The sequence below is a fragment of the Zeus faber genome (assembly GCF_960531495.2).
Source record: "Zeus faber genome assembly, chromosome: 6".
Lineage (NCBI taxonomy): Eukaryota > Metazoa > Chordata > Actinopteri > Zeiformes > Zeidae > Zeus > Zeus faber.
The window spans coordinates 31,169,895-31,181,740 of NC_137201.1; the positions used below are offsets into that span (position 1 = coordinate 31,169,895).

The window sequence follows — 11,846 nt, forward strand, 5'->3', positions numbered from 1 at the left end:
TACCAACCATGTAACCATGTAACTATGTAACTATGTAACTATGTAACTATGTAACTATGTAACTATGTAACCATGTAACTACGTAACTATGTAACCATGTAACCATGTAACAATGTAACTATATTACCAACCATGTAACCATGTTACCATATTGCCATGTAACTATGTAACCATGTAACCATCTTACCATGTAACTATGTAACCAACCATGTGCCCATGGAATTATGTAGCCATGTAACAATGTAACTATTTAACCATGTAACTATCTAAGTATGTAACCATGTAACTATGTATGTATGGAACCATGTAACCATGTAACTATGTAACCAATCATGTAACCACGTAACTATGGAACTATGTCACCATGTCACTATGTAACCAACCACATAACCGTGTAACTCTGTAACCATGTAACTATGGAAGTATGTACCCATTTTACCATGTAACTATGTAACCAACCATGTAACCATGTAACCATGTAACTATGTAACTATGAAAGCAACCATGTAACCATGAAAATATGTAACCATGTTACTATGTAACCATGTAACTATGTGACCATGTAACCATGTAACCATGTAACCATGTAACTATGTAACCATGTAACCATGTGTCCAATAACCATGTAACCATGTAACCATGTAACCATGTGACCATGTAACCATGTGACCATGTAACCATGTGACCAGATAACCATGTTCCAACCTGTCACAGGTGCAGGGGTCATTCAACAAGAAATGGTTATAATTAATATACTTTCTCTCTGGGATCTATCTTGATTCCTTATATGATCTCTGACTTTTTCTGACTAACCCTACTCCTAAAACCACTACTACCCCTATTACTACTGCTATTACTACTACTACTACTACTGCTACACCATTACTGCTATACGACTACACTACTGCTACTACTACTTACCAAACTATTACTTAAACGTATTGCCGCTACTACTATTACTATTCATACTACTACACTACTATAACTATTTCAAATCCTACTACTAATTTTACTGACATTACTACTACTAATACTACTACTTCTACTACTGCTGCTGTTGCTTCACCATTACTGCTATAGTATTACACTACTGCTACTACTAATTATACTACTACTTGAAAAAATTTCCGCTACTACTATTACTTCTCATACTACTACACTACTACAACTACTGCTACTACTAATTTTACTGATATTACTACAACTATTATTATTATTATTATTATTATGATTAAAATTAATCATAATAATAATAATAATAATCTTCAGAACTTGGGCTTTTCTCACCTGTATGACATCTAAGCATTTAGAGGGAATCATTGATTTAATAAAATAACACTTACAAGCTGCGTTCCTTCTATGACTTCTTCTGATGCCTGATATGCCTGATGTGTGCTATCCGCCCAGTAGCATCCCAGTAAGTACTACTCCAAGCAGGACGCAGTGAATCACCAGTTCATTCAACATATTTACACGAGTGACTGTATTTCCTGCAAATCTCAGCTATGACGACACCATCCGCTCTATCTATCGATCAATTTAACTGCACGTGCCCCAATCAGCACCTTGGTCTCCTTTGTTTTGCTGACACTAATGAAGCTTTCCAGTCCGTGTGTGTTGGTGCTCGCAGGGAAACGGCTGGAGATGCTGCCGTCCGCGCGTGTGATCAGTGAATATTTAGATCCTCTGTCTCGTCTCAATCGATAAGGACCGTGCAGCGTCCGGTGGAGCCCACGGTGTTTATTTAATCCACGCGGTGGAAATAAGAACAATGACGGGAATCGAAATGTAGTGAAGTCATTTCAGAGCGATGTGTGAACTCACCTCGCGCGGCGCGGTTATTGACGCTGCAACTCATTTAAAGTGTAAGTACAACGACTTGGGACGTGGCTGAAATGCGCACTTTGGCTCATTTCACGCACGGCCATTATTACATGAGTTTGAAACGTCAAAATGGTTGTTTATAATAGATATATTACTACTAATTCTAATCAGTATTTATCGTATTAGAATTGGTGTATCAATCACTACTATATGCAACTTCTATAAAATATTAATATTGATAATAACAATTATATTATAACGGTGTCCTTGTCAGTGTCGTAATAATAATAATAATAATAATAATAATAATAATAATAATAATATTGATAATAATAATAATAATAATAATAATAACAATTATACTACTACAATTATACTTTTACTACTACTGCTAATACTACCATTACTACTACTACTACTACTACTACTGATAATAACAATAACTATAATAATAATAATAATAATAATAATAATAATAATAATAATAATAATAATAATAATACGTGATTAAAATCCTTAATGTTACATTTTCAACACAGAGTTGTTGCATAGATTATATTATTGTGTCTTAATTTTCAATTTCCTACAATGTGCACAGTATATAGTCCCCAATGTTTAAGGACAGGTGTCTGCCCCCTCCCCTGCCTCTGAGCCCACACAAAGCAGCCTCATCAAGCCGCACTTTGTACATTATACTGTAGCGGAGAAAAGACGCGCTCGATGTCTGCTCCCAGCCTCTTATTTCCAACAAATAAAACCCAACTTAAATTACATTAATTGGAAGATACAACCTCCTCTGTTTGAAAATAAAACTCGTCCAAACACGTGCTACAAAGTTATCCGCTTTATTTATACGTGTAAAAAAAAACCAACAACAACAAACAAAAAAAACCAAAACATTTTTATCTTATTTTTTGGGGGGGATTGTTTGGTTCCGCGCGTCGGAGAGGAAGCTCTGCCACTTCACTGTGAGTGTTGCATCGCAAACCAGAAGACTCGTTATTTCCCTGAATAAAGAGTGAAGATGCAGCACGCTCCGGACCAATCCGCACCGCATGCATTTGGTAGGTGTGCAACGAGAATTCAACCTCCAATGACACTTTAGTTTATTATTACTAGCAATTAGCAAACTATATCTTTGCATAGAGGTGACCGCTTGGTTCATGGTAATCTGCAACGACGCCTTTTTTAAATTCCAAAATAGGCTGTAATGGATGGGATACCGGACCCATAAGCGTCGATGGCATGCTTATCGCTGATTTTGATTTGATCTCCTCAGTTCAAGTTCAGACATTATTCGGTCTGCGCTCAAATAAGCATCATCTTGGGCAATTAAATGATGTTGATAATATATATTTACCGTGAAGATGCATATACTCACCAATAGAGACAGTGTTGAATCCTGGACACTTCGCGGTGCACAGACGTTTTTACTATTCTGCGAATAAAGAGCCGCTCGAATAGCATTGCAGAGGAAGATATAATAGTTTGCTTTACTGCAAATTGCAGCATAATTAATTGAAATCCCGCCGCTCGGACTATAAATTGGCTGCAAAGTTGGAGAATATAAATCCGATTTTGGCTTGCAGTCGCTACGCCGTCCTTTGAGAAATAAATCAACATGCAAACAAAGCCATCTGTGTAAAAGAAAAAAAAGGTGATTAATAGTTAAGTGTGTGCAGGAGACGACGGTCTGCAGTGGTTTCCCTGTCGGGTGGCTCCTCTAAATTGACTCTTATTTCCAGGCATGCTGCGTTTCTCCGCTAGGGGGCGCCCATATACTGCGCTACACCCCGTGATGGCTCTTTATTCTAGGGCCTAGAATAAAGAGAGACGCTCCCCCTCCTCACAGGCTGCAGGCTGCATGGCAGTTCAACTGGAGTTTGAGCTGGAGTTCATGTGTGAATTATAAAGAGGCTGCAAGATACATCATTAAATGTAACCTTAAAAATACATGGCTACTAGTTGAGCAGAGTGGCTACGTTACGCACACGTTTTCTAACATACGATACTTGTCACGTTTGCATTCCACCTCTATCTGACAATCGCACACCACTAAAAAGCGTTTTATAGTAACACTGAAATTCTAACCCAATATCGCCGTCGAGAGTAGGGGTGTAAGCAATATGCATATGGTCTCTGTTGTGTATTTAGATCGGGGAGCAGGTCTACATTTACTATTAAAGCAATTACGGGAATTGGCCATCATTGACACAAATTAATAAATCTGAAGTATGAAAACAGGTTATACATGAAGCGATTTTGACCCAGCAGTGTAGCAAAGAACTTTTAGAATGCAACTCAAATTACCTTTTTCTAACCCAGTGGGTATAGCCCAGTGCAGAATCAATGTGCACATATGGTTTCGGAATTCTTTCACGCCATTGTTCATGCGAGAATTTTGGGCTGGACGAATGGAAGGCGGTTAGAATAATATCCTACTAGTAGGCTTGGTATTAATTAAACGTAGTAATAATTGAAAATAAAATTTTGCATTTGCTGTTATTTATGGGAGTCTGCAACACAGCTTAATGAACAGTTACTGATTCAAATGATTGTTCTTGCCTAAATGTGTCAATTGGGTATGTGGCGTCATTTCACAAATGGCATGACATCAAGTGCAACGCTCGCAAGCCCCTTTATTTAACATTTTTGGCAAAGGAATTTGAACCAATTTAAATATCATCCATCCATACGTGTATTTATTATAATGTTTATATTTAAAAAAAAAAAAGGGCGGTATAAGCAACGTTTATGTTTGGACAAATAGCTGTCACAAAATAGTATTCTGTACATATCATGCCACGGCTAACAAAAACAAAATCCTCTAAATGACATTATATTACCGCAGACTCTGGTACAGTTGGTGAACGCGATGCGTCCGCGGAACCGAACAAAGAATTCAACGCGTTTCATCGAATTCACAAGCAGTTCTTTTTCCCCCATATGTATGTATTTTTGTTGCCCCCCCCCCCCCCCCCCGTCTCTGTCTTCCATTGGCAGGACAGGAACATGCAGCGGGCTATTTGGGTTATGATACAAAAAAAAATAAAAAATAAAAAAAGAGGAGGAAAAAAAATAAAAATAAATAATCCCCCCCCCCCCCCCCCACCCATCTCCCCCACCGAACGCGTCTCGCTCTAGGACCCGGCGCCCCCGCCCCCCGCTCGACCCCACCCTCCCCCCCCACCCTCCCCCCACCCTCCCCCGCTCTGGCGCGGCACCAAGTAGCACAAGTGCCGCGCAGCCAATGGGGTGGAGGGGGAGGTCCGCGAGCCCTGACCAGTCAAACGCGCTCGCCCGCCTTATATGGCAGCCCGTCGCCATGGCAACGTGTGCTAAGTTGCGGCAGTCGTGTCAAAGTTCACTATATAGAGAGCTCGGTGAGCTGATCAGAGGGAAAGCACTCTGCCAGCCCGGCGCCTACCAATCGCGAACCACTTCCCGAGCCCTCCGCCTTTTTTAACACATTTCATCACTTTGATTCCCTCCGTTCTCCACCTTTTTTCCCTCCGAGTTGCCTCCGCGCCGCGTCAAGAAGGGCTTCGCACAGATTTTTCGCCTTGTTTTTTTTTGGTCGTAGGGGGGAAAAAAGAGACCGGGGAGTCTTCATCTTCCGCCGGCGAGAGGAGCAAAGGAGAAAAGGGAGAAAGGAGAAGGAGAAAAGAGAAGGAGAAAAGAGAAGGAGAAGGAGAAGGAGAAGGAGAAGGAGAAGGAGAAGGAGAAGGAGAAGGAGAAGGAGAAGGGGACCGGAGGCGCGTCGGAGCTTTTTCTTCCAGACTTTATTTTTTATTTTTTTTGGGGGGGAGGGGGGGCGGGGGGGGCGATCCTGGAACTTGGTCGTTTCTATGCACATGCTGCCGCTGCCGCTGCCGCTGCCGCTGCCGCTGCCGCTGCCGCTGCCGCCGCCGCCGCCGCCGCTGCGTCGCCTCGCCGCGTGCATCGCTTTGTTTGGTTGAGTTAATCTGCTCCCTCCAGCCCGGCTGATCCTCCCCGCGTCGAGGCAGCCCTTCCCCGCTCCACCCCCCTGGATGGGTGTGCTGGATGGCTGGCTGTAAGCGCCCCTGGACTTGGCCTTTACGCGCAGCCGGGCAGCGACTCAGCTCGCCGTCGCGTCGCTTTTGAAGCCCCGTGCCTCGCGCCTCCGCCACCGGCAGCCGCCGAGGATCCAACGCACGGTACAAGTGTCATCCGTGTCCCCCCCCCCCCTTCCCCTTCCCTCCCCCCCCCCCCGCCCCCCCCCCCCACACCCCCCCTCCCCCCGCCCGCCGTCCATCGCCGTCCACCGTGCTCCTTGAGACGTATATCGAGCGCGACCACCAAACACGGGAGACAAAAAAAAGTTTCTCTCCGTTGACTGATAGATATGGCAATGGTAGTGTGGAGAGGCTCCCAGGACGATGTGGCCGACACCCAAGGCGCCCTTTCCTCGCAGACCCAAGGAGGACTATCCCTCGCGACCTCGCAGCCGGGCCAGTTGAACCTGGCCGCCTCGCAGGTGGCCCCGCCGACCCCGCAGACCCCCGGGGTCCAGGGGCCCCCGAACAACGCTCAGTCCGCACCGAGCAACCAGTCCTCGCAGCAGTCGGAGAAGCAGCCGCAGCACATCGAGTGCGTGGTGTGCGGGGACAAGTCGAGCGGGAAGCACTACGGCCAGTTCACCTGCGAGGGCTGCAAGAGCTTCTTCAAGAGGAGCGTCCGGAGGAACCTCACCTACACGTGCCGGGCCAACAGGAACTGTCCCATCGACCAGCACCACCGCAACCAGTGCCAGTACTGCCGCCTCAAAAAATGCCTCAAAGTTGGCATGAGACGGGAAGGTATTGGGATTTTTGTTTTCATCATACACCGCGTCCGTCCGCGCGTTGCGTGCTAGCAAATGTGAAGCCGCGTCATGTCGGCCCCGGAGCCGCGTTTCCACCACCCAACCCCCCCCCTTCCCCTCCACGACTAGTCCCTGCAAGTCTCCCGGAGCCAGGCAGCCATGGAGCGGCCGGAGACTCCGCGAGACGGGGCTCGGTGCTATTCCTGTTGTGTGTGTTTTTTATTTATCCCCCGCCCCCCCCCCCCCCCTCCATCTCATTTTTAATTTTTAATAACGCATTCTATCCTGCGGATGAATTATAAAGCGCGCTGCAGCGATGCTTCCCGAATGACATCCCCAAATCCCCGAAGCGTCAGAATGAAATATAATTTCGCATCAGAACGTAAACACATCCGCAGCTGCGGCCGCCGCCGGGCGCCGCTGCCGCCGCGGAGGGGTCGGCTTCTCCGCGACGCGTCCCCGCGCTTCGCCCCGTCGCGTCGCCCCGAACCGCGCGTTCGTCTTCAGCCGCGCCGCCTCCCGCACGACCCGGAGCGTCACGCCGTTCTCATTTTCCGGGGCAGGCCCGGAGACGACATAAAAGTAGTTGAAATGGGGAAGTAGGTTAAGGGTTAAAGGACCTCGGCGGTGCCTGGCCCTCTTTGTGCTCCTCTGCGTTCAGCCGGTGTTGCTGTTTTGCGCCGTAGTTCCACGTCTCTGTGTGAAAATGTGTTTTAAAAACACCGAGCGGGCTTGTTTATTTTATTTTTTTATTTTTTAAACAGTAGCCCCGGATTTGTAATCATTGAATCGCCCACGCAGGCTCTTTTCCCACTAAGGACCACACTGACGTTCTGATGTTTTGATTTCAATACCCCCACCCCCACCCACAACCCCCCAACTCAAATGGAAATAATGCGATAATAACGCGTCGTTGTCGTTGTTATTATCCTGTTGTGCGTGTCCGAGGGTCGGGTGGCTTTCGTGATGTGTAGAATTCAGGCATCAATATCTGTAGTTTCTCTTTTTACTGCAGCCGTGCAAAGGGGACGGATGCCGCCCACGCAGCCGCACCACGGCCAGTTCGCGCTGACCAACGGGGACCCGCTGCACTGCCACTCGTACCTGTCGGGATATATCTCTCTGCTGCTGCGGGCCGAGCCCTACCCCACGTCCCGCTACGGCAGCCAGTGCATGCAGCCCAACAACATCATGGGCATCGAGAACATTTGCGAGCTCGCGGCCAGGATGCTGTTCAGCGCCGTGGAGTGGGCCAGGAATATCCCCTTCTTCCCGGACCTGCAGATCACCGACCAGGTGGCCCTGCTGCGGCTCACCTGGTCCGAGCTGTTCGTGCTGAACGCGGCGCAGTGCTCCATGCCGCTGCACGTCGCGCCGCTGCTGGCCGCCGCCGGCCTGCACGCCTCGCCCATGTCCGCGGACCGGGTGGTGGCCTTCATGGACCACATTAGGATCTTCCAGGAGCAAGTGGAGAAACTCAAAGCTTTGCACGTTGACTCTGCCGAATATAGCTGCTTAAAGGCAATTGTGCTCTTCACCTCAGGTAAGAGCACTGGCAACCAAATAACATGAACTAAAAATACGATTTTTTTTCCCCCAGTTACTTTTAGGAATATTTCAGTCTGAGCTGTAGCACGCACTCACCCCAGAAGCTGTTTACTTAGGGCGGACATCACTTGAACTCTACCAATTGGGACAGACATGACAAGATAACGAATGTGCAACAAAAAAATAACATCACATATAATAACACTGTAGTAATACCCGGATGGGCATCCAGGTGTTATAGCAGCAAACACAGTGCAAGTCAAGAAAGAGGAATTAGGAAATACAAACAATTATACTTTAAAAAAATGTATATGCAATGTACACATCTATCTTTCAAAAAGTTAACAGGGAGCAGCACCGAGCTATGTCTAGTGAGCCCGATATGTCGAATATAAAATGTAATAACCCTCTAAATAGCCTATTGACGTGTGTCAGGGACGTGCAGATGGAGATTGGTGGAGTGGTGACATAACTGGAGGGGAAAGTGTGTGTCTCCCTCAGCACTAGACTATCACTCCATGGGTTAATAGGTTTTAATGCCTCCAAACAAATAGCCCCTTTATATTAAAGATATCAGCATAGCGTGGCGTTCGTTGGTCGCTCTCCCCCCAAACCCCCACCACCACCACCACCACCACCACCACCACCACCACCCCAAAATGAATTGTTACACTTGTAGATTTGTGCCATTTATCACCGTGTGTGTGCCCAGCGTCTTGTTTGTACGGAATGACAGATATAAATGATGTCACGCTCCGAGGGGGAGGGGAGTGGACACACACGCACACACGACACGCACACACGCACACACACACACACACACGCACACACACACAAAAAGGAAAGGCCCTAATGTTGCATCGGCACACACGCGGTAAAGGGCTTTAAACACGTTAGTTTTGGCGTTCGGAGGAAGATGCATCGCTCACCTGCAGCGGTACAGTCTTCCATAGCTGCTCGGTGATCAGTGGCACTGATCATTTTATTTATTATTATTTTTTGTTTCCCACAATGCTTTTCCTTTCAGAAGTAGGTCACGACCCAAACCTTCTCCTCCCCGTTCTCCCATTTTAGCCGCAGGAATTAACTGGAAATTACAAAAAAAAAAAAAAACGAATAATAAATGAAATAAAATAGAATAAAAAACAGTTCCTGCTTGGCGTCAGAATGGACGTTCATCCACTCGTATCACATGGCGTGTAGTGTTTCATTTCACCACAGTTCTAGCCACAGTCATTACTCTGATCATATTAACCCCGTCTTAAAGTACTACATAAATATCGTGTTTTGTGCCGACCACGCCGCGTTTCCCGGCGCGACCACGGCGGAACCGTTTGCCCTTCGGCGTAGAACAATGTAGAAACACAACGCGGAGCCGGTGGTGGAAGCGGCGCTCCGCGGCTCCGGTCCCGTCCCGGGGTGTCGCGCCAGAGTCGTGGAAAACGTAATCAAACGTTTTGGCGTGACATCAGTCTGCGGCCACGCACAAGGGCGCAGTGAATTACCAGAGCGGGCCTATAGGCTGCATGCTGACCCTGCCCGAGCCTCTCTGCGCTTTGTTTTTCGAGCTAAATCTGAGTTCACTAAAGGTCAGTGCACTCCCCACACACACACACACACACACACACACACACACACACGGTGTGTGTGTGTGTGTGTGTGTGCGTGTGTGTGTGTGTGTGTGTGTGTGGGTGAGTGATATCAATGTTTGAACTACAGGTCTCTAAAGCTATTCTTATCCATGCAATCGTTGGATTTAATGAGGTTCCGCCGAGACTATAATATTATAAACTTTGGAAACCTTATATTATTATTATTATTATTATTATTATTATTATTATTATTATTATTATTATTATTATTATTATTATTATTATTATTATTATTATTCTTAATATTATTATTATTATTATTATTATTATTGTGATTATTATTATTATTAGTAGTAGTAGTAGTAGTAGTAGAAGTAGAAGTAGTAGTAGAAGTAGTAGTAATAGTAGTAGTAGTAGTAGTAGTAGTAGTAGTAGTAGTTGTAGTAATAGTGGTAGTGATAGTAGTAGTAGTAGTAGTAGTATTGAGCACAGTGGCTAAAAAAACAGCTTCAACACATTTAATTAAATCGTGAATGCAAATTATTTTACTGATATTACAACAACATCTTCGACAATCATTTTTATTATTATTACAAAAATATCATATATTTTTTACTATACATTAATAACAAGTAATAATATTATTGTCAGAATGTCACGGTGGGGGCAACGTGACAATTTGTGTTTTGATTTTAGATCTTTCCGTAAGAAAAAGAGAATACGATTGCCATGGGTCGAGATAGCGGTGCACAAACATGCACCTTGATTGTATTTTCTAAAATATCCTACGATATTACATCATTAACATTTGGTTCATCTCTGTACATTTTTTTGTTCCTTCCCCAGACGCTTGTGGCCTCTCAGACGTGGCCCATGTGGAAAGTTTGCAGGAGAAGTCCCAGTGCGCCCTGGAGGAATATGTTCGGAGCCAGTATCCCAACCAGCCAACCCGATTTGGGAAGTTGTTACTCCGCTTGCCCTCCCTGCGCACGGTCTCTTCCTCGGTCATAGAACAGTTATTTTTCGTCCGATTGGTAGGTAAAACCCCAATTGAAACTCTCATCAGGGATATGTTGCTGTCGGGGAGCAGTTTTAACTGGCCTTACATGTCCATTCAGTGAGAGAAAGGAAGAAAGAAAGAAAGAAAGAAAGAAAGAAAGAAAGAAAGAAAGAAAGAAAAGCAAAAAGGAGGAGCGGACAAAGGTGGGGGGCGGGGGGGGGGGCTGAAACTACAATGAATTTAGAAGGTCTTTTGTAGGAGGAAAAACGGCTGTTACACGAGCTTTTTTTTTTTTTTTTTGCTTTCACGGAGAAAGACATTGACGTATAAATGACTGTGAATTAAAAAAAAAAAGAGAGAAAAAATGAAAGAAAAAGGAAAAATCCAGACAAGTCCCAATGAACTTTCCAAGCTCTCCCAGTGAGTGTCACTGGCAAGAACAACATGCTCCGATCCATTTGTTTTCTAAAGAAAGAAGAAAAAGGACAAAAAAAAACAAAAAAACAAAAAACAAAAAACAAACATAATGCTAAGGGATTCTTATAAGGGAATCACTAAGGGGAAAATTATAGTATTAAGTGCATTTAAAAACTGATCAATTTGGGGGGTTAAAAGAAACTCACAGAGAAAGGGAAAAAAGGCGCAAGTTGTCATTCTGGGATGACTTGTCCTACATGTGTCCATGTACTAGCTGTGTTTTGTACTTTTCTTTGTTCCCTCCTCTCTGGTTCCAAACCGGCCTATGTGATTCTGTAGTACAGGTGGTGTTCTTTCCTGAGACGATGCTTTTATTTTGAAACACTGAAATGATGTAAGATGTTCTAAAAAGAATTAAAACCACAGCAATAGGAATAGGATTAAAGATTTTTTTTTTTAGGCTTAATGCTGCAAACGCACTTATATTCTTATAGGATGACCAATAACATCTGGGGATTTTTTTTTTCTGGGAGTGGATGTTTTAACTTTATGACCCATTGCGCTTGATAATATGAAGTCACACGGTCCACCTATATCCCCCCTTTTACACGGCAGCTTTTCAAAATAAGGTGTCCTCTAT

At 44.9% G+C, this 11,846-nt stretch overlaps 1 protein-coding gene across 2 annotated transcripts; it reads left to right on the forward strand.

Annotated features, from left to right (window-relative positions):
- Positions 1-6,188: 6,188 nt before the first annotated feature.
- On the forward strand, positions 6,189-10,974 carry nr2f2 (nuclear receptor subfamily 2, group F, member 2). Of its 2 annotated transcripts, none has more exons than XM_080002753.1 (3): positions 6,189-6,644; positions 7,647-8,192; positions 10,636-10,974. In XM_080002753.1, the coding sequence occupies exons 1-3, from the start codon at positions 6,191-6,193 to the stop codon at positions 10,908-10,910; spliced, it is 1,275 nt and encodes a 424-aa protein (XP_079858879.1). In that variant the 5' UTR covers positions 6,189-6,190; the 3' UTR covers positions 10,911-10,974. The 2 variants fall into 2 exon arrangements, with proteins under 2 accessions (XP_079858879.1, XP_079858880.1); XM_080002754.1 differs by having other exon boundaries at positions 7,665-8,192.
- Positions 10,975-11,846: the final 872 nt, after the last annotated feature.